The sequence below is a fragment of the Candidozyma haemuli genome (assembly GCF_002926055.2).
Source record: "Candidozyma haemuli strain B11899 chromosome Unknown C_2014730914, whole genome shotgun sequence".
NCBI lineage: Eukaryota > Fungi > Ascomycota > Pichiomycetes > Serinales > Metschnikowiaceae > Candidozyma > Candidozyma haemuli.
Window position 1 is genome coordinate 1,005,369 of NW_020289904.1, and position 22,741 is coordinate 1,028,109.

Here is a 22,741-nt window from a genome sequence, read left to right on the forward strand (position 1 = left end):
CACAAGCACTCGATTGTATTTCTTCCTTAGATACATGCCGTATAGTAAATATCACAGCGCCTTCGGTCCTATTTGAACCTTATTACTTCTTCTTTCTATCCTTCCTGATAGTCCATTTCCAAAAACCAGAAGCACCCCAATTTTCCTCATGCCGAAGGACTCTTCCGCTCGCCGTGAGCGCAAGATGCTTGCAAAACTCGGCATTGAAGAGAAACATGAATATTTGCAAAACTCCCTCCCCTTCTACCGCAAGATCTCAGGAGCCGTGATCCCGCCTCTCCAGTCTTCACTTTGCTACATTCATGGTGGCTCTCACGAAAATAGTCCTGGCCAGAGCGATGAACTGGCTAATCCTGAAGATTACATTGATGCAGAGGACGGCAGGACCGATCCAAAGAAGGCAATTGACCAAGAAGACGATGATACTTTTGATGTGGCACGTCCACTAGGTGAAGATCACGCATCTAACTCGTTTCTTAACACTTTGACGATGGCCAATGTCTATGCTGGCGTGGGGTCATTGAAGAACTTGAAGAACCTACTTGGCGACATCTCCAACCCGAGCTGGCTCGATCATAAAGGCGGTCGTCTAATTGGATACTCAATGTTCAGTAGCAGTGAATCAGAAGACGAATCAGAGGATGAAGAGGAAGACGAAGTTGATGAGAGAGACTCTAAGTATATGCTCCAAGACGAGAAGCTCAAACTGACAAAATCCCACTCCTCGGCTAAATCGGTATCTTCGAGGAAATCCCAATCGCCATCAAAAGATATACCCACAAAGACTTCAAGCATCGCAGCTTCGAGTACAACCAAAGCGTCTAGTACTACTGAGCCTACTAAGTTGGAGACCGAGGCTCCTAACATCCTGGATAATGAAGACTTGGATATGGTTAGTGGAGCCCAACCGCTGTCTAACCCACTTGTTCTTGATCATGTTCTTTCCCTCGGATCACCTCCAACTCGAACGGATGGCGGATTTGAACCGACTGTTGAACCAGAGATTCCAGTTGATAATACCCTTGGCACAGAACTCTTAGACAGCTCTATCGAGATTCCGTCCGAGACACATTGGAAACCATGGCATAGTTCGGTCATGGAACGTCTTGATATTACACCGCTCAAGGAAGTTGTCTTGATCAAGTTTAAGGAAAAGACTACCACAGAGACCGAGACCGAGAAAGCTGCTCGTCAAAGATTGACATGGCTTCTTGGCTTGAGAATGAAGGAGGCATTTCAATTGGATAATTCAGATGTGTTCCATGCTAATTTCGATACTTGGCTTATCAAGGATGTCCTCTTGCAAGGTCAGGTATTCTTAACCAGAGATAATTTTTGTTTCTATTCGCTACTTCCTGGAACGACAGAGCACAATCCTCATCAGCAAGAGAACCCTGACTTGGCACTTTACGAAGGTACGTTGGGTATGAAAGCGGGCGATAGCCTTCTATCAAACACACATCGTTTTTGGGCTGTCCTTAGGCCTGAAACATTGAGTCTTTACACATCGCCAACAGACATGTACTTCCCTGAAAAGGTTGTTGACCTCCGAAATGCCTTATACTGCGAGCTTTCAAAAGAACCAGTGAACCCCACAAGTCCTCCGCCTGGAAGTGCCGAAGGCGTGTCGTCACCTAGACTTCGTGTTCCAAGCTCAAGAGATTCATTCTACCTTTCAAGCGCCAGCATGCTGCCTTCTCAACCTGATTCCGAAACATCCAGTATTAACGAGGCGGATTTAGAAGAAGCGTCTGAAGAAATGCTGACGGGCGTTTGGTTCAAGGTCGTTTGCACCAATAAGACATATCGCTTCCAAACTGGCAGTTTGTTTTCTGCTCGTCATTGGTACAACAGCATCACGAAGGCGATCTTCCAGTTGCATAATTGCAATTCTCGTAGAGAGGTTTTGCATAAAATTCCCTTTGATCAGATCATGGAGTATCAGAAGAACTTTGTGCTCGCCGATTCCCTACCATCTAATGGTGATGACAATGATGATAATGAGACTCCCGTATCATTCTCCATCAAGTACCTTTCGCCCCACGACCACCAATCTTCGAAACTCAAGTCAAAGGTAACCGGATCCAAACCATCGCCATACGAGACGATCCATTTTGTGCTCTTCCATATGGGTAAGGACTTCGTGGATCTCTTTAGCCGTTTGTATGAAGAGCGCCAGGCTCAAAGGCAACATCTTCATGCCACCCTTAACCAAAGAATGAAACGGAGGGCCAAGAAAGTGTTTCAGGATGAAACTTCGGATGAAGAGATTTGTTCTGTCATGACTACAATTCAGCCAGAGTTCGCCTCAGGTGCTTCTCTTGTGGATAAAGTGGCTCGAGTGAATGAACATATAATCCAGAGCAAATTTAACGAACAGTCACATTCCAGTTTTGCTTCAGATGAGGAACTTTCATCCACAGATGGAAATGAACGTATCAGAAGTATGGCAAGGCTCTTGGGTATTAATAAACAAGTGTTCTCGAAAAGCGAAAATGACAGCAGCAGTTCAAGTTTGAAAGTGCCCACATCAATTAACTCTGCTTGGGAGAATGCAAACAAAAACGGAGCGATGATGAGCCCGTTACAGGAAGATGGTGTTATATTACAGTTTCCTAAGCCGTTCTCTATCAGCACTTTGAAGAACCTCAACATGAATATGATAACAACGAAGCGGCGTTTTGCTGATGTCGAGAAGCGTCTCATTGCCATGAATGAAACGCATAAGAGATCATATTCGCATAGTGTTGGAGACTTGTCTTTTACCGATTCTTATAAAGACTTTGAAGAGAGTATATCAGATGTGACTACTGAAGATGCGTCTTCTGGAAGAGGCACAAAGGAGGAGAAACAAAAGAAGAGCAAATTTAAGGCTTTCAAAAAGAAGCTCAAGACTGTTTCCAGCATGGGTGGGGTATGGTCGGCTAATCCTGACCATTACATCAAACTAGAAGATAACGAAAAGTTTTATGTGAAGAGCGCTGATGAAAGAGAAGTGAGCGAGAAGAGGTTCAAGAAACATTTCTCCCTCAATTCAGAGAGCAAATTAGTTGCTACATACTATTGTCACTTGAAGCGTTCCATCCCAGTTTATGGTAAACTTTATCTTGGTAACGATAAACTTTGTTTCAGAAGTTTAATTCCCGGAATATCAACCAAGATGATCTTACCTTTGAAAGATGTGGAAACCTGTTCAAGTGAAAGTGGATCAAACTTTAAGTATTCTGGACTTGTTATCACCATTCTGGGGATGGAATCATTGGTTTTAGAGTTTGGTTCAGTGAAAAGCAGAGACGACTGTTTGCATATGGTATTGAACCAACTTGAGATTTTACATGCTGACGAGTCCTGGGCGCCAAAGGCTCATGAATGGGGCCATGCTGGACAGTATAGAGATCCGCTGCAAAAAGAACCTTTGGATAAGGCAACGGGAGCGCAGCTGCGTGATACTGACATTGCCTTGGCTAAGGCAAAGGTAAGAATTGCAAGATTAAGACATTTGGAAGACAGAATAAGCACTGCCTCTGGAATTGAGTTTCCACTCATATTTGAAGATTCCTTGTTTTATTACACCGAGGTGAAGCCAGCCAAGTCTTACAATATCACGTTGTTGACTATTGGATCTAGAGGTGATGTTCAACCTTACATTGCGCTAGGTAAGGGTCTCTTGAAGGAAGGCCATACTGTTACTATTGCAACGCACTCCGAGTTTAAAGAATGGATCGAGAAGCATAATCTCAAGTTCAAGGAAATTGCGGGCAACCCTGCCGAACTTATGTCTTTGATGGTCACTCACGGTTCCATGTCCGTCGGATTTATTAAAGAAGCGAGCTCTAAGTTCCGTAACTGGATTACGGATTTGCTTGATACAAGTTGGGAAGCCTGTCAAGGTGCTGATCTTCTTATTGAGAGTCCTTCTGCTATGGGCGGTCTTCATATCGCTGAAGCCCTTGGTATTGCGTATATGAGAGCTTTCACTATGCCATGGACTCGTACTAGAGCATATCCACACGCCTTTATCGTCCCTGATTCAAAGCGTGGTGGCTCTTACAATCTTTTGACTCATGTCATGTTCGAAAATGTGTTTTGGAAGGGTATCTCGAGTCAAGTCAACAAGTGGAGAGTTGAGAAATTGGGTCTTGCAAAAACAAGTTTGGCTAAAATGCAGCAATACAAAGTTCCTTTCCTTTATAATATTTCGCCATCGATGTTCCCACCTTCTGTTGATTTCCCAGAATGGGTGAAAGTGACTGGTTACTGGTTCTTGGATGAAGGTGACTCCTCTTATGAGCCACCACAAGAATTGGTTGACTTCATCGAGGGCGCCAACAAGAATAAGCAAAAGATTGTGTACATCGGGTTTGGTTCTATTGTCGTTAATGATGCTAAGAGTTTAACAAAGGCTGTCATCGAGGCGGTTGAGAACCTGGGTGTCAGATGCATTTTGAATAAGGGTTGGTCGGACAGATTGAGCAAAGATAAGGGCGAAATTGAAGTTGAGCTTCCACCTCTGATTTATGACTGTGGCCCTGTTCCCCATGACTGGCTTTTCCCTAAGGTCGATGCTGCTGTTCACCATGGTGGCTCTGGTACTACTGGTGCCACTCTTAGAAGTGGAACACCAACGATCATCAAGCCGTTTTTCGGAGACCAATTCTTCTATGCTTCTAGAGTGGAAGATCTAGGAGTCGGTCTTGCCCTTAAAAACTTGAACCTGAAGTCGCTTACCAAGGCGCTTAAGCTGATTACGAGAGAATCCAAGTACTTGGAGAAAGCCAAGGCTGTTGCCCACTCAATGGAGCATGAAACGGGTGTACTTTCTGCTATCGACGCAATTTATTCCGAACTTGCATATTCCAAGTCTTTGATGCTTACTGTCAGATACAATACTGAAGAGAGGAGAGACGACAGATCTGGAGCACAGACACCTAATATTGCAGAAGAGGAGGATTACCTCAGTGTCAATGACGAGGATACCACCGATGAAGATGACGATGACAGTGACATTAGCGATGAAAGTGATGACGAATTCACAGAAGATGATACTGTCAAAGATAGATTGGAGACAGTTGGAACAAACTTGATGGATAAGGCAGACAAGACGAAGAACTTCATCTTCAGTACCAAATCCTCTGACAATGGGGAGGCTGCGAAATCTGGGGACTAAAAGTGTGGATGCCAAACGAACAACCAGAACGTACAATGCCTTCGGATTGCTAACACTTTGCGATCGATACCCAATGTATAATATTTCACGAAGTAGATGAATTCAATAATATGAATATTCGCGATGTTTATAGATGTTGGTAAGTGCAACTTGGGTGTCCCTGGCACTATCTGTCAATATGAGATCACGTGAAATAATACAAGGTGAGTAATAGAGGAATATCTTGCCTGAGTTCATGTCAATAGGTACTTCATTTAGAGACAAAAATTTCAGCTTAAGAGGCCAAGATTCTCTTACAAAAACATTTCCTTCAATCAGCTTACTTTTTTGAATTCATTTATAACATTTCAATTGTCTTGTCTCCGATACCCCACCATAGATCAAGAAACTGACTTTCCAATATGAAAAACTCAACGTTTAAAGATGTTACGGAAGAACAAAGGCGAACTAATGCCTACGCTGCCATGGTCCCTGGTCAAACTATTGTCGAAATCCCTCAATACGAACTAGAATGTGGTGAAACGCTCCATAACTTCCCCGTGGCATACAAAACCTGGGGTAGGCTTAATAAAGAAAGAGATAATGTCCTACTTATCAACCACGCTCTCACGGGATCCTCTGATGTTCAAGATTGGTGGGGGCCGCTTCTTGGTACCAACCTTACGTTTGACCCCTCAAGGTTCTTTATCATCTGTGTCAACTTCCTTGGGTCACCTTATGGTTCTTGTTCGCCAGTGACCATAGAAAAATCAACAGGAAAACCATATGGTCCGCTTTTTCCTTTAATCACTGTTAAGGACGATCTTGGAATCCAGAAGCTTATTTTGGATTCCTTGGGAGTGGAGAAAATTGCATGTGTGATCGGTGGATCCATGGGTGGCATGGCTGCCATGGAGTATTCATCGACCTACAATAATACAGGATACGTTAAAACGGTAATTGCTTTAGCTACCGCTGCGAGAGCCAGTGCCTGGTGCATTTCATGGAACGAGACGCAAAGACAGTGTATTTTCAGTGATCCTTTCTATGATGATGGCTACTACTATGAGAACCCGAACGGTTCGCGTCCTGATGGAGGTTTGAGCGCAGCTAGAATGGCTGCTTTGCTAACTTATAGATCGAGAAACTCTTTCGAGACTCGTTTCGGAAGAAAGTTACCTTCTCAACAAGCTAGAGAACCACAAAAGGACGATATCAGATTGCCAAAGAACAAAGAAGAGGAGAACTGGCTAATCCACAACGAAGGCTCCAGAAGATCAAGAAGCTCATCTAGTGCATCTTTGGCCTCAGATAAGCTTCAGACGTATTTCACCGCCCAATCGTACTTGAGATACCAAGGTGACAAGTTCGTGAAACGTTTCGATGCGAATTGTTACATCTCCATCAGCAGAAAGCTTGACACCCACGACATCACAAGAGGTAAGGTCGAGAGCGACGAATCTGAAAGCGACCCCTTGCCACAATATCTTGAGAGTTTGCTGCTGCCCCACTTGATCATTGGTATCCAGTCGGACGGCCTCTTCACGTATGGCGAACAGCAGCTTTTAGGAGCACATATCCCCAAGAACACCTTGAAAAGGTTAGATTCGCCTGAAGGTCACGATGCATTCCTCCTTGATTTCGAAATCATTGATAAGTACTGTCGTGAGTTCTTGCATGAGCAGCTTCCTGAATATTTCGATGATGCATCTGGTAAAGTGGATGTTTTCCACGATTGGGCCGACCATGTGGTTTCTGTTGAGAATGGAGGCGACTCGGTCTTTGGAGAAGCGGAAAAGAATATTACCAATTGGTAATTTGTAAAAGACAGAACCAGCGTACTTTTAGAGTATGGCTGCGAAATGGTGCATATCGATCAAATAATACTATCTTTAGAAATCCACTTTCGTAGGCAAAATGAAAATAAAATTCCCCAATAATTTCCCAGGTCCAGAGTTAAATCCTCCTTTGCATTACTTTGAAATCATCATAAAAATTCAGCTTTTTACATTCATCGAGCTCACACTGTTCGAGTTACATCATCTGCCTATATCCTCATCGCACTCCAGACTTGCATCTTGCCAGAAGCTATCAACTCCAATTGCATGCTACTGTTCCACGAAGCCACAGCTAGCGACTATACGCTAACAGGAAACAAGCCTATAGATAAGCTTAGTGTCATTACTAGCTCGGACTCCTTTGATATACACAGTCTTTTATCGAACTGCTTCTACTACTCTGCATCAGACTTCAATGGATTAGATGGCTTGTTAGAGGAGGTAAAGGACGCCCAGTACTGGATCGAATTAACGAAAGGCGAATCTGTTCTCAGCATAGACTCTTCAGATTCAAATATAATCAAGTTGGTCTTGAATGAACACGACCTTTTCCAGAATAACTACATCACGCGGTACTTGAAGTTCAAGCAGCAGAGACCAAACAAACCATCCAAAGATACTAGCACGTTCTATTCAGCATTCGCCAATTATTCAAAAAGCGCAAACGAAACACCCAAGTATGACAAAGACTTACGCATCCTTATAGAACTGATTTTCCCAAACGCATCATTAAGAGTTTCCTCGAACAAGGCGATACCCTCTTTGGGTCAATTCAGGCAAATCCACAACCTAGCTTCGGGCCCAATTGACCCTCAGGCTGACTTATCGCCACTCACAACGAAGAATGTCGAAGAGCCCCATGACTATTATGAATACTTCAGCCTTCTACACATGAACAAAGCACCAAGCTCAGAAGTCAATGACTATGTTAGAGTAACCAGCATGTACGAGGTACCAATAAACGATTCAGATGGACCGTTCAATGGCAGCTTAACGCTAACTTTTGCAAACCAGCTAGATCCTCGAACTATAAGTCTGATTCTCACGGAAAGCTCTGTGGTATCCGTCTTGTATGATCGCGATGGGAAGAACACCCTAATTCTGAAACTAGCATCTAAAATCTACGTCTGGGAATCCAAAACATGATTGATAACTATGTACAAGTTTTTAGAAGCACGGAAATGAATATAATACATATCTCATATGTCGTAGCGGAGTCATTAAGCAAATTAAGCAGTAAAGTCAAACGCAAAAAAATAAATAGGATTAATAGGAAAACAATTCTTTTTTTTTTTCTTTTTTTCTCTTTTCTTCATTTTTTTTTTTTGTATTGGTTGGGAGATATCATGGACCCAGCCTGATGATCTCTTCGAGGTTTTGAGAGTCGAGGAAATTGATGCTCTCAGGTACGGTCTCACCGTTTGGTTCAATTGGATCGCCCGCCTGTTCCCAGTTGTCAAAAATGAGATGGTCAAAAGTGCCCAACCCGAAATCTATGTCCATAGATGGTGGGGTGCGTCCATACAAGTTTCCCTTGTGTCTTTGTGGCTTGTCAGATATCATCTGCATCCATAAATTGTCGATCTCTTGCGACTGATGTGGAACATTTGAATTGATTTCAGGCCCACTTGAAGGCATCCTGGTTGCAAAGCCATTTGAAGATGGCACAGCATCTGGGGCGGTCTGGGCACTATAGTCAGAATCTACGGTCGAACCGCTCATGGCAGGAACATCCAGCGGTTCAGCAGTAGGATTAGGAGCTCTAGCTTGAGGGCTTCTTACGCGATCAAGCGAGCTTTGCAAAATGCCATTGAGATCCTCTAGCATTTCATTAGAGAACTTCGTATAGCACTCTTTGCCCTTGCACCAATTCATGTAAAAATCAGTACCATTGAATGTCTGACGCAATGCACTTTGAGCCTTTACACATCTCCAACTGTAGTAGTACCTGCTACTCAATTTTGTCAATGTGTCGGTAATGACCCTTAGGCATCTAAATGCTAAGTTGTATGTTTGTTGAATAAGATCGTAACGTGTCTTATAGTCAGTATCTGTCAACAAGCTGCTATTATGGGTTGGAAGACTCTCGAAAAATAAAACAGAGAACCTTGCTCTTGCCATAATGGACAGGATGACAATCATACACTTGTGCACAAGAGACTGGAAGCCAGGAGTAACGGCAAGATCGGTTGTACCTTCGAAGTACTGAGTACTCTTTTCAACGTAATCCTCGTAGAAAGGCATCATATTATAGATTGCAACAACAATCACTTTCTTCAAGTAGAAGTAAGCCAAGTCAAAGTTATTCTTGCTTTCATAATAGTTGAAAAAGTGGAAGTTTACCCCAAGGAAGAAAAAATTGGCTTGGAAGTAAACCTTAGTCCTAAGGACGTTTGTTCTTCTTTCTGCCAATGAGGCCTCCAGATTTAGGGTCAAGTTGAAGTTGGTCAAATCTTTGACGAAATCAACTTCCATGTCATTGAGTCGGTTCGTGAGCTGCGGCATGGAAATAGGCTGAACAGAGACGATCAACTGAATCGTAGTGATCAAAGGTTCATAGGCTAATTCAACACGAGAAAAAGCTTCAATCACAGCTTGCTCAGATTCAGGATTCCTGAGATTCTCATTACCTGGCTTATGATATGGAGCTTTAGTGTCGAACAGACCCTTTGAAATGCAAATTGGAGTACCATTGGCGATAGCACCGTTCAAGTCAAAGACCAAAAGATAGTTCCATATCTTACGGCAAAGGTTATTCGTCCTGTCATCTCTCACTGGTTGGTCAAAATTGTCTGGATCACGATGCATGCCCAAACTGATGGCCATGTTGATCAACAAAGCTGTGAAGGACTGCGAATGAGAGTCTTCAGGTACTTCGCCATTCTCTGGCGAGAACATATAGTAAAGCTTAATGTACAATGCTAATTGCATGATAGGTAGCGTGCAATACCTCAAGAAACTGAATTGGTTCAAGCAAGCCTCTGCGACCTCGAGAATGTCGATATCAATAGGATTATGCATAAGAAACTTTTCAGTTTGGATTTCCTGAGAGGGGTCAAGTGAGCTAAACTTTGCATCGTTTTCTGCCTGAATGTTTGAGAATAAGGTCAAATAAGCGAAGCGGAGGAATATTAGGAGCATTCCAAGCTGAGGGAAATCTGTCTTTTTATCCACATTAAGCTTCTCGATTCTTTCATGCTCGTAACTTCTGGGCCCCAAGATACGTTCCATGTGGTCAAGGAAGTCGAATTCATCGACAAATGGAAAGAACAAAACGACTCTATCAAAGAAACGGTCGATCAAAAGCCATATAACCTTTCTTGTGGGTAATATTAGCTCTATCTTATCTAGCAATTGCAACAGCGAATCTAGACCACCATTATAGTAGGTAAGACCAACAGCTTTGGCTCTGTCATTAATCTTTTGTCTGATACTTTGCCTTTCTTCTGGCGTAGAACGGTATGAGTCATTGATCGACAAGTCGTTAAACGCATCGCTTTGGAAAATCTTATCCTTGAAGAGCTTGTCGGATGGTTGCATCTCAGCTTGCTCCTGCTCCTTCAAAAACTGTCTCTTCATCTGCACATTCCTGTGCTGATACGCCAACATACTGTTTATAGCATTATCGATTTTGATCAAGGCGATCCAACTAAGAGGACCATAGTGACGAGGCGAACCCACACAGTGATTGAAAAATGGAATGTAGCGATTATGGAAGGAGAATTCTTCAGTTTCTGAATCGTATGGATGGTACCCGACCAAATACGAGAGATCATCAGGGCCACCGCTCCAGATCTGAGATGTGTCGTTGGACTTTGAAAGCTTGACGGAGTTCTCGAGCATGGATATCTTACGTTTTAGCATTTCCAATTCTGAATGGACATCTGAAGGAGTGGAAGCTGAGCCGTTCTTATGATCTGAATAATATAGCGAGTCATCTGAAGAATGAGCATGGAGATGATGGTTATTGTGGTGGTTCATGGAGGCGGATCGGCTTTTGTGCATGTTGGGTCTTGTGTTGTTGAAAAATCCATTCATTATGGTTTCAGCGTAAGTCTGTTCATCCGAAGAACGTCTCACGGGAACAGGGGCAGCGGCACTTGTGTCTTTGGCATACTCGCAATGAGGATTATTGTACTTGACACACGTGCTGCAAGGATTCCCCTTGTCACACTTTGTCTTTCTTCGCTTGCAAAATGTGCAAACAGAAGAGTATCTCAGTCTCCGTTGAGGCATGGCGGGAAAAGAGCCTGGTGGCCTGGCGTATGTGTAGTTGGAAGATGGAGTGAGGAACAATGTGGAGGTTTTATAGAATCAGCGCGCTAGCCTTTCTTGTGAGGGCCCCAAGACAGAAGACAGCGCAGGACCCTAGTGGAACAAACCGATTGAAATAAAAAGGAGGGTGCAGTGGAAGACCTGAAGTTTTTTGCAATCACGAAAACCGAGTTGCAAAAAAATAGCTAATATCAATTGAATATTGTGTAGGAGGCTACGCGGGTCTCGCGGGTGGGAAGACGTCTATATATATATCAATACGCTAAGCAGACCAGTGGCAAGTGCCGCACGCTGAGACACACGTCTGGTCTTTTCGGGGGGTAGGTGAATGTGGTAAAGAACAGAAGGACTGACTCCACGCGGCAAGGCTTATTCCAGGGCCACTGCTTGTTTCTTTTGCATCCCATTAGGGCCTGCGGCTGAGTGTGACTAATTCTAGCGAAAACAGACAATAGGGCCCGTTGAGCAGGAAAGGGTATTTTTTTTTAGGCAAAGTGGAGGTGTGGTGTTGCCGGGACATCTAAGGTTTGGCTGCCATGGCTTTCTGGTGTCTAATTGACCTGACAATTGCAATTGTTCACCTGTGTGTATTTGGCTGTGCACCTTTTTTTTTTGCTGCTGCCTATTAGTACATCTGCGTCCTGTTTTTGTACCAGCCTCACTCAATTTGCATCTGCGCGGCACCACTACGCATACTAGCCTGTGAGGTATATGTTTTCCACGATCCCTGACCAGAACGTACACTGACCCCCCTGGAACACCCCCGATCCCCTGACCACATCCCTTAGATCATTGTAAACAGAAATGTGTTGCTGCTGTGATTTCTCTTGTAGAGCGTTATTTTTTTTTTCAGTCTCCGGGCTCGGCCCCGGCGTACAATACCCTCGTTACTCCTTTGTTCGTGTTTCTCGTGCCTAGGGCGCTTACCTAAGCGCACCGCAGAGCGGCTCTGTCTTCATTAAGCTATCTCAGCCTCCACCGTTTCCCCACGTCTACCCATTTGGCTTACTAACCATTACCAACCTGCCATTCCCATTTCCCTTAGCACGAGGCAATTCGAGAAAAAAACAAGCAACTCAGGTTCTCCTCATTCCCATGTGTTGGTCCCCAGACCGTTGTTTTTTGTCGTTTTCACACCAGTGCTAACGTACATGGAGATTTCGCAGCCATGACCACCTACCCGAGAGTCTCCTGCCGCTGCGCGCCAAACTGGATCTCGCGAGCGATCCAGAGTCGGTCCGGGCCCACCCATCAACAATCCAGCGAAGCAACGCTCGTGGCAAAACAATACCTATACCGTTGACACCAGCGGAGCCACTTTCGGAGCCAGTTTTCGATCTCATGACGTCTCCTATAAACTTCGCGTGGCCAGGGCCCATTCCAACTTGCGCTTTTTCTCGAATGCAACCTTCCCGGCACCCCCGTACCGTTTTCTGCCAAAAAACAAAAAAAAAAAAAAATCTCAAACCCTCAAGTGCGGCGCCTGGGCCCAGCCTTCCCTCTCGCTCTCTCGACCACTCATCAGTAAGCTTTCAGGACGGTACCCTGTGCCACCCACCACTTCGGAGTCTGTGCCATGTAAACTGTCCCGAAGCCGAAAAACAATACAAATGTACATGCCACAGTTGATGCAAAATGCATGGTTTGTTACGAAGCCATTCAAGGGCCCTGGTTGCTGGTTTTCTTTCTAAAATAACCACCAACCTCTTTCCTATTTCTATTTGCCACCGTCTTTCCACTGTTTACCCTGCGACGCCGAAATGTCCTGGCGCCGAGCTCTCGCCCGAGCGGCTCTCTCGCCGCGCGGCTGTCTAACTTTTCCTGGTAAATGCCCTCATGTCCCCAATTAATGCCCCAGGCCTGCCCGTTCTGGTTAGGGGAGCCCGTTTATCTGGCGTGACGAAACTGAGCCAAGCCACGGGCCTCGTAACTTACACACCCACCTCGATACCTTAAAAAAGCAAATGAGGACCCTTCCATCATTTAATGAATACTTGTCATCGCCAGTTCCAGTCGAGCATAAGAATTAATGCATACGAGTGCTGTTTACGGTCGATTTGCACCCATTGAAATCGGTCCATTGACGCTCACATAGCCTGCCACCTCTTTTTTTCCCTCTTTTCTGCCTGTCCCGCACTGATAGTTCAGATAAAAAAACGTAGAAAACGCCGTTGCAACTAAACTTTCTCAGGTCCCCGTACTTCCCAGAAGCTTACACAAAAACAGTGGATTCTCCCCTCTCACGGGCGTTTCTTTAACGAATACTGTCTTTTCATTCGTCATCGTTTTCTTCTTTATCTCTGCCATTGTTGCCAACAGAATGCTTCTAGAACCATAACGTTTTTTTTTATTTGCTTTTTTTGGCTTTTCCTTTTCCTTTTTGTCTGTTTCTGCATTCTGTTCTATATTTTGTGTGTCTTTTTGCCTGGCGCCTTTTCAGTACCTGATGTCTATTTTTGTTCCTCCTGTGGCATTCACCTGGAAGCCCCTTTTTTTGCTTAAGTCAAGACAACAGGAACCGGATTTCCCTTGGTCTACCCCAACCTTCACATATTTCCCATATTGGCCCCTATGTGGTATCTGTGGCATTCTGTAGTGGTATGTAGCTTCTCGGGGTCTTGATGATGTACGGGTGCAACCTCACCCTCCCCATATTTCATCCTCCACACATCAAGTCTGTCGACCCACGTACCTAAGCATGTCTCACGACTTCCAGCTTCAGCTAATCCGCAAGACTTTGGAAGACTTGGGCCATGCTCCTGTTGCTGACTTGCTAGCCAAACGCATTCTGGCGGCAAATGCTTCTTCCAATTCTCAAGGCTCACCGAATGACTCGTGGGGCAAGTCTGTTGCTGGCGACTACGCTTACCCGCGTTCACTGAGCATTCTGTCAACGTTGGACGACCATATTGGCGATGGTGATTATGATCTGGCACTTCGAGTGTTTGAAAGTTGCAATGATGAGTTTGATTTTGCAAACTCTCGTATCCAATTGACTGCTACTCAGAAAGCTCTCTCCATATACTTGGTACACAGGTTTGCATTCTTAGAGAAGATCATACTCAAGTCTTTTGGCCAGTTGCAAAATGTTGATGCCGAAGGCCTTATAAAGTTCTTGCAAACTGATCTTACAAATGCATATAACGCTGTTGACTGGCCTACCGTCACTGCCGAAACGTCGTCAAAACTCATATCTGCTTTGTCTAGGGAGCTGGAAGCCTCACTTCTTCTCACGTTGGTGATGCAAACTCCCGACCCTGCTAATCTAGAGCTGCAGCTCCTTACTCCAAAGGTTTCTTTGACTGAGCTCAATCCTGCTCAAGACCGTCTTCCGCTTGAATCAGCAGCTTTTGTTAATCGCTTGAGAAATGTGCTTTCTCATATACTTCATACCATCTTGTCGTCTGGATCTAATGATAAAGCACTCTCTTCGGTCCCGTGGAGCTACCATGATATCCCCTCAAACTGTCTTGATGGTTTGATCCGGAGTGCCACATTATACAATTTGCTGAGATCACTCTATTACTTGCCTCCTCGCACAGAACATTACTTCACGGATAATTTGCCAATGTCAATGGTGTTGCCATCGCCGCTAAATGATGTAAGTAGGGACGATCTTCCTATCCATTTGCTTCACACGTTGACGGATCACACTGACGAGGTATGGTTTACGAAATTTTCTCCGCTGGGCCGCTTTTTAGCCACTGGCTCATTAGACGGCACTTGCAATATCTATGATGTGCAAAATGGCTTTTCTCAGATAGCTGAATTGGACGCTACTTCTGAAGACCAAGAGAGTGTATTTGTGGCCGGGGCCCACAAGCCTGCGCTCGACAAGAAGAAAGGCATTATATACTTTTGCTGGGAACCACATGAGAGATACATTGTTACCTGCTGTCTCGATACAGTTATTAGGGTTTGGCATGTTGAGAACATCACTCAAAGCAAGCGTATTACAAGGTCAATGGATGACACGAAACTCACATCACTTCTTTGCTGCTTTACACTTGGAGAGAGCATGCGTACATGGCCTTGTGAGTTCTTGCCGTATAAGAAGAGCGCCACCCCACATTTCATAGTTGGATCGCCCGATAAAGTTCTCAAGGTGTTCACGATTGAAGGTACCGAAGTTCTCGACTTTTACAGTGACGCTGACGAATGGCTGACTATTCTTGATGAGGATGCCCCTCTGCCATCAACTCAGAATTTGTCAGGGGTGGCTGGAAGCTACATTCGTTCCGATCCTGATGTTTCCGCATCCACGGGGGCAGGAAACGATACCGCTGGAAACTCTGCTAGCGATGAGAGCAAGAGTAGCGCTGCTTCTCTGCAACAATTTAATCGCATCAACGATTTTGCCACAACAGCAAACGGCAAGGTTCTCATTACAGCTAACAATGATAAGCAGGTCTTCTTTTACAGGATACCCGACCTCTTTGATCCGGCTGCTACTACTTCGAGGATTGCTCTGTTAAGCCTTAATGGCAGGTTGACCTCGTGTACTGTCTCTGCTGACTCCAGGTATATGCTTCTAAGTATAGCGCCGGAGGAGTTACAATTGTGGGATATCTCTCCGTTGGAAGATTTCCAGAAACCTTTCTTGAAGCAAAAGTTCGTGGGCCAGAGCCAGGCTACCTATATGGTTAGATCATGCTTTGGATATCTCAATGTTGCTGAGAACAAGGAGGAATTGATACTTAGTGGTAGCGACGACGGAAACATCTACATCTGGAAACTAGAGACTGGCCAGTTGATCACAAGAATTCGTGGACATCATGGCTTATGTAACTCGGTTGACTGGAATAGGTTCTACAAACCGACCGGCCAAGGTAAGGATTATGGCATGTTATGGAGCTCGGTCGGTGACGATAAATTGGTTAAAATCTGGGGTCCTAAGACTTCATAAACTATTGGCGTTGTATTTAGATGACATCAAAAAAAGCACTATATCTTACAATTCGTCGTGCTCAGGCTTCTCCTCAGCGCCCTCAACTTCCTCTTCATCTTCCTCCTCGACAATTTGTTTTTCAGCCTTCAACTTCTCACCGTCGACACCCAAACCCTTCTTCTTGATGTAAGCCATCAAGCTCTCCAAGTCTCTAGAGTCTGTGAAAAGGTGGTGCTCTCTGATACCAGTCTTAGAGTCAACCTTTCCGTTAGCTGGGTAGAAAATAAGAGTTGGGTAACCCTCAATTGGAATAGGAGTGTCAACGTCGTTCAAAGTGTGGTCAACATGGGCAATGACGACTTGAGAATCCTCGTTCTTGGAGCCGTAGATCTCAGCCAACTCTTCCCAGATTGGAGCCAACTTCTTACAGTGACCACACCATGGAGCGTAGTACTTAACAAAGACATCCTTAGAAGTGTCCTTGAGAATGTCGTCGTAGTTGTGGGAAACCAACTTGACAACAGCCTGGCTAGCGACCTCCTCCTCGGTTGGCAAAGGCTCAGACTTGATGATTGGCTTCACGTTACCAGCCAAGAACTCCTCGACAAACTTCTCGATGTCATCGGTAGATGGACCATTAGGGTGCTCGGTCTGGTCGATACCATACTTTCTGCTGTTGGTGTTGTCCTGGATGGCGAACAATGGAACAATTTCTGGGTTCATGTTCAAGATCTCGGCGTGACGGCCGTACTGGGAAGCATCCAAGCCAACAAAGTTGATCTTGCCAACGTACTTCTTACCCAACTCATTGAAGAACTTGTCAACCTCGGCTCTCTGGTCAATGTGAGAGTAGAAGTAGTAACCCAATGGCAAGGATGATGACATGTAGGTCAAGTATGTGTCTCTGTTGATGTCACCGAAGTATGGAACCTTGGCGTTGTCGGAGAAGTCAGCCAAGGAGTCGTGGTCCACGGAACCGGAGAACACTCTGACGTCATCCAACTGGTCTGGGTGGATAACCAAGTAAGCTGGCTCCTTCAAGCCAGACAACTTGGCGCTGACAGCCTTATCAAGCTTAGTAATCTCAGCGTCATTCTCGATAGAGAAGAAAGACATGGACTTTCTCTTCTCGTTGGCCAAATCACCGAAGGTTTCGTTGTGAGACTGGAACTTCTTGTGCAAGTTAGATGGAAAAACCTGGACCATGAATGGCTGGTTCTCAGACTTGGCAGAGGCGACGAAGTCATCAGCGTCCTCAACCAAACGGACTGGAGGAAGAGACTGCTTGACCATGTAGTTGACAATACCATCAGCGTCACGAGGACCGTCGTAGTCGTCTGGCTGCTGGAATGGGCCTCTCATGACCTTCATGGTTGGGTAACCTCTGATCTCATGCTTGTGGCACAATTCCTCCTGCTCGGTACAGTCAACCTGAGCCAACTTGATGTTTGGGTATGATTCGTTCAAGATGTCAGCGGCCTTGGAAAATTCCGGACCCAAGATCTTACAGTAACCACACCATGGAGCGAAGAACTCGGTTAAGACCAATGGGTTCTCTTCGAGGAAACCCTTGAACTCCTTCTCGGTCAACTTGACAACGGCAGAGTTTGGATCAGCAGCAGCCTCTCCGTCGGCTGGACCACCAGCAGAAACCACTGAGACGGAGGCAAGGAGGGCGGCAACAGCCGTAGTGGAGAACTTCCAGAACTTCATGATTATATATGTATGGGTACTATTGGAATACGATTCTTTGACCTTCTAAAAATGAAGTTTGTGATGTAAAATCCAAAAGAAGAAGTATTGAAGAACTTGACAGATTTGCCTTACAAATATATTTCGCTGCACACCCATTTTGACACCGTGTGCCAAACTGATCACGTGTACCCAATACCAATTTTCGCGTCTTGATAAAGGCGTCCACCTGGCTGCAAAGGAAGGTGAAAGAAGGTCCAAGAAACGAAAACGTGTCGATGATTTCTGGAATATATAAGGGACAACATTTAAATTTGTTGAAGAATGAAGAATATACAAAATGACCATACAGAAGCGAAAGGAATGGCATTTTCCTTGTCTATTTCTTATCCCTATTCTATCCTTTACTTCTTTGGACCTAGCGCCGATAGCTCCATAGTGGATAGTGGATGCGAAAGCTCCGCCAGATGCAACTCTGCTTTTTTTCATTTTGCTCAACGAATGACGTAGCACACCGTTATGTATGGTCATCTAGGCGGATATTTGGGAAACACGTATCGATCATTGAAGGTTAGAACAGTGGTTGCTGGAGTGTCGAAGCCCGGGGCTCCAGTTGTGGGGCCCTTACGCATCCCATATCTTCTGTATGTTTATTCATAAATACATGGTGTAGTTGATTTGTAGCCTCGGCAAGGGCATAGTAACTACGTGAAAATGCCGAAGAATTCACTCCAGTTAGACCAAGTGTCCATGTCAGTGTCATAAATGTACGCCATGGAGTGTCTCAAGGAAGATTGCAAGTATTGTGGGTGGAAGTCGTAGATGAACATGACAAGAGCCCACACAAGCACAGCAAAGTACTTCCAGGACTTGTTGTAAATCTTGGCCTTGAATCTCTTGGTTTGAGTCTCTGTCAAGTCTCTCCACAAGACATCTTCACCTCTGATTCTCAACTTTGGTTGACGGCAGTTCAAGAGGATATCAACAAGGATCTTACCCAAAGCCAATGTTACTCTGGAGTAACAGTATAAAGTAATTTGATGGGTGATACCAGGGTTGAACACGCCAAAGTGTTGCGAGTAGACAACCCAACCACCAAGTGCACCAGCAATAAACTTGATGAGACCGATATTGTCACCCATGAGCTTGTCTTGCTTCAAGAAGCTGACAAGCGTCTTATATATGAAGGCAAAGGAGGCCAAAACGATGGTATGTTGCTTTGTAGCGTTCAAGACCTGCTTGAGACGAGGAGCCAAGGGCCCTGAGCGGTAGAGCAAGTTAATCACCAAGGCATGGGAGAACCTTAGTTTACCGCCGTAAACTATACCATTACGTGACGACCTTAAGGCCTCAAGCACTGGTCTGTAGAGTGGATTCGATAATATGGTCATTCTGAACGCAAGCGTACCAGTTTAAAGTCACTTGGAGATTTGTTTTTGAGGGGGAGCACAACTGATGCTTGAAATAACGTGTATGGTGTAAAAGGCTCTCCAAAAAAAATGTATATCCAATAGCAGGCCCACTTTCTAGGATCTATCGAAGGTTAAACTATAACGAGCCAGATATAAGAAATATTTGGGGCCGAAAAAAAAAAGGAAAGGAAATAAAAAAAGAGAAGCTTTCCACTATTCGGCGGTAGATCTGGACGGTTTTTGTGGAGTAATTTTACGTGCACATAATGTGGGACCCCGAATATGGCAAGGCTGGTGAGGGTGTCCTAGGATTTTAGCCGAGGAATAGGGACAAAAGGATGTGGGTATTATTTAAGTCCTAAGCGGGCCCTACAGAGAGAAAAAGCTTCTCTCTTGACTGTCAATCACCGATCAATGGAATGGTCTACATAGGAACCCCCTTTTCTGGTTTTTGTTACGTTTTGTTTTCTTTTTTTAGTTTCTCCCTATGGCTTCTTTTGTGTGCTGGCTACATTGCAAAAGTACAAAACCGGTACGACCAAATTTCAAGACCGTTCAAGGAAGCTTCTTGCTCTTTGTCTCAGTGTGTGTGTCGGTAATTCCCAGCGGTATTTTACAGTTTTTTGCCATTTGCCGCGCCAAAACACTGAATATATGGCTTTCTTGTAAAACTTGGCTGCGAAGAAAAATACCCTCTCCAGCAGCGACACAGACCACTGCAAAGTGACCAAGGAAAGTCGAACAAAAATTAATAGAGATCTTTATTTTCAGATTCCCCATCTTCTTTCCACCAATCAGGACTCACCAATCCCTCTTTAATATCCATCTACTGAAAACAACAGAATATCTACTTCCCTTGGTGTCTCGCAGTCACTGGAGTTCACTGGGCCCCACCGCGACATGGCACTCACACACTTTTTTTTTTTTCGTCTCTTTCTCAGGCCCCCAATTTTTCCTGCCTTGTCTTGGTCTGGCGTTCGTGCGAAAAACCCATAATTTTTTTTTTTCCTTCTCTCTGTCGTCGTTTATACCATCCCACTGAATCTCCCATAGTTGGTTTGTCTGTGATCTTCCACTAAAACGCCTAGTATTTCCCAATAATTGGTCGTTAGCATCTCCGTGGTCATTATTACCATTATATTCCGATCCTTATCATAAAGCTAATTTCTACGGCTGACAATCAGAACGCCTGTCACTGCTTTTTCACTCTTATTTTTCACTCAGGTGCCAGTACTTTTTTTTTTTTCACAGGTCTCATAGGCTCACTTGAAAAGAGAGAGAGAAAAAAAAAAAAAAAAAAAAAAAAGAATTAGGAAGTTACTATCTATTGGCATAAGTTCTTGATTCCAAACAACCACACACACGCCAACAGCTTTTTCTTAATCATCAATCTTCCCGCCCTTTCTTCCGTTTACTTCACCCTCAGGTAGGAATTTAGGTTCAAGATGTCATACGCTAACGTTGCTGCAAATGGCTCCAGTCCAAAACCTGAACAGGCCCCAGAAACTTCAAGGCCGTCCTCGTCATCTACCTCAACATCTGTCTCCGAGGTAGCCGCTGCAGACTCTGAAAAGACTGCTGAAACCACTCAGGAGGAACAACCTGCCTCTTCGGCTGGCGCCAGTGCTCCTGGCGCCACTTCTTCCACGGCCACTCCAAAGAAGGAGAAAAAGTCCTTGGCTCCAGCTCCCGTGCCCACGAAATCTGTTTGGGGTGCTTCTGCTTCCAACGACTCTACTGCTGTCGACGAACACAAGTGGCCCACTCCTGACAAGGCTCCTGTTCTTCTGCCCTTGGCCCAGCCTACCAACAAGGCTGCTGCCAAGTTCATCAAGCCTAACAAGTGGGTTCCTATTAATGCCAAGGTCGTTTTGCCTTCTCCCAGAAACCAAAACTCTGGAGCCGGTGGCCAACAGAAATCCAAGAGAAAGAACAAGGCCAACCGCAAGAAGACCGTTGGTGCCAATGAGGGTTCTGCTCAAGATGACTCCGTCAAAAGAGATGACAAGGTTAAGAGAGAGGAAGACGAGATTAATGCTCAAAATGAATCTCTAAAAGAACCTTCTGCTGAAGACCCAGAAGGTAACGCCCAGGGCTACAACCAAGATAGAAAGAGGTATAGTGCCAGCTCTGCCTCTGGGCAAAGTCCAGCTCAGCAGGGCCAAAAGCTCAACAGAAAGTTCACCCCTCAGGCTCAGCCAGCTCAGAATGGCAAGCCCTCTCAGCAGAACCGTCAACAACAGAATGGCTACTACCCTCCTTACGGCAACAACCAGGCATACAACAACTTCAACGGTCAAAGGCAATACAGACCTTCTAATGCCGGTCAATACAGAAGAAACAACAGTTCTGGCAACATTCAAAATGCCTACCCTAACGGTTACCGCGGCCCAATGGGTATGCCATTTGTGCCTCAGATTCCTCACCACCCTATGCCACATGGTATGATTCCAGGTATGCCATATGGTGCTCCAGTCCCCGTCCAGATCCCTCCACCAATCAGCCCCAAACAGGAGCCTCTGCAAGCCTTGACGCAACAAGTCGATTACTACTTCTCGCTAGAGAACTTGCTCAGGGACATTTTCTTGAGAAAGAACATGGGCACTGAAGGTTGGATCGATTTGGATGTGATTCTCAGCTTTAAGAGAGTCAAGATCATCACTAATGGCATTCTGAACGCGTTTGAAGTCTCTGACGAGGCACAGCGTGCTGAATTATTGGACCAGACTATTTTGGCAGCTGTCCAGAGATGTAACAATGTTGAGCTTGGATACTTGAATGGTAAGGACAGCAACAATGCTACTGCTACTGAAGTTCAGTTGAGAGTCAAGAATAACTTTGAGCAATGGTTGTTGCCTGACAACGTCCAGTTATGATCAGGCAAGAATCTGATTACTTTTCCATCTTGACCATCACATCCTTGAAATCACTGCTTCATTTTGCATATTTATTTCACCTTCCATCACATTGTTCAGCATGTACATAATGAGGGCAATTAAAATGCCCTTAGGCATAGAGGGCGAACTTTGCCATTCCGGCAAATATCCCTTCTCCAAGATTGCAATCCTGGTTATGCAATCAAAAGGCGAGCCTTACGCTTGAAGGTTGGGTTGCCAAAAAAAAAAAAATCACCGTTTAATTCCCCAAGTGCTTTTTGTTCACGCTCTTGTCTAGCAAGAGGCCTTGGTTCTTGTGCAACTTTTACCGCTATGATAAAATCTTTTCCAAACAAAAAAACAAAAAAAAATTTTTACTTAAGAAGGATTCAAAACAAAAATAAAAAAAAAAATAAAAAAAAAAAATTATTGAAGTGAGTGAGAGAAAGAAGATGACGATGAAGAAGATGAGATTCTCATTCCCTAGCATCTGACATACTTCGGCTTTCGTTTGTCGTTTGCTCATTGTTGACCAACTTCAATCGAGGCCTTTTTTTTTTTTTTTTTTTTGTTTTTTCGACGAACTTTACGTGTCTATTATCATCTCTATACTA

General features: G+C 44.6%; 6 protein-coding genes across 6 annotated transcripts; 3 read left to right on the forward strand and 3 right to left on the reverse strand. All coding sequences in view use genetic code 12, as the record gives it.

The window, feature by feature from the left end:
* Positions 1–148: 148 nt before the first annotated feature.
* UGT51C1 (Ugt51c1p) lies at positions 149–8,130 on the forward strand (the record flags this gene model as incomplete). Its single annotated transcript, XM_025485761.1, has 3 exons — positions 149–5,120; positions 5,591–6,924; positions 7,216–8,130. The coding sequence occupies 3 exons, from the start codon at positions 149–151 to the stop codon at positions 8,128–8,130; spliced, it is 7,221 nt and encodes a 2,406-aa protein (XP_025341226.1).
* A 198-nt stretch (positions 8,131–8,328) lies between these two features.
* Positions 8,329–11,220, reverse strand: ZCF29 (Zcf29p; the record flags this gene model as incomplete). Its single annotated transcript, XM_025485762.1, has 1 exon — positions 8,329–11,220. One exon carries the CDS (start codon positions 11,218–11,220, stop codon positions 8,329–8,331), a length of 2,892 nt encoding a protein of 963 aa, XP_025341227.1.
* Positions 11,221–13,957: 2,737 nt separating this feature from the next.
* CXQ85_002074 (glucose-induced degradation complex subunit) lies at positions 13,958–16,165 on the forward strand (the record flags this gene model as incomplete). The annotated part of the gene is made up of 1 exon (XM_025485763.1): positions 13,958–16,165. One exon carries the CDS (start codon positions 13,958–13,960, stop codon positions 16,163–16,165), a length of 2,208 nt encoding a protein of 735 aa, XP_025341228.1.
* A 45-nt stretch (positions 16,166–16,210) lies between these two features.
* Positions 16,211–17,860, reverse strand: PDI1 (protein disulfide isomerase; the record flags this gene model as incomplete). The annotated part of the gene is made up of 1 exon (XM_025485764.1): positions 16,211–17,860. The coding sequence occupies one exon, from the start codon at positions 17,858–17,860 to the stop codon at positions 16,211–16,213; it is 1,650 nt and encodes a 549-aa protein (XP_025341229.1).
* A 683-nt stretch (positions 17,861–18,543) lies between these two features.
* CXQ85_002076 (uncharacterized protein) lies at positions 18,544–19,230 on the reverse strand (the record flags this gene model as incomplete). The annotated part of the gene is made up of 1 exon (XM_025485765.1): positions 18,544–19,230. One exon carries the CDS (start codon positions 19,228–19,230, stop codon positions 18,544–18,546), a length of 687 nt encoding a protein of 228 aa, XP_025341230.1.
* Positions 19,231–20,696: 1,466 nt separating this feature from the next.
* CXQ85_002077 (uncharacterized protein) lies at positions 20,697–22,127 on the forward strand (the record flags this gene model as incomplete). Its single annotated transcript, XM_025485766.1, has 1 exon — positions 20,697–22,127. One exon carries the CDS (start codon positions 20,697–20,699, stop codon positions 22,125–22,127), a length of 1,431 nt encoding a protein of 476 aa, XP_025341231.1.
* Between the last annotated feature and the right edge of the window lie 614 nt (positions 22,128–22,741).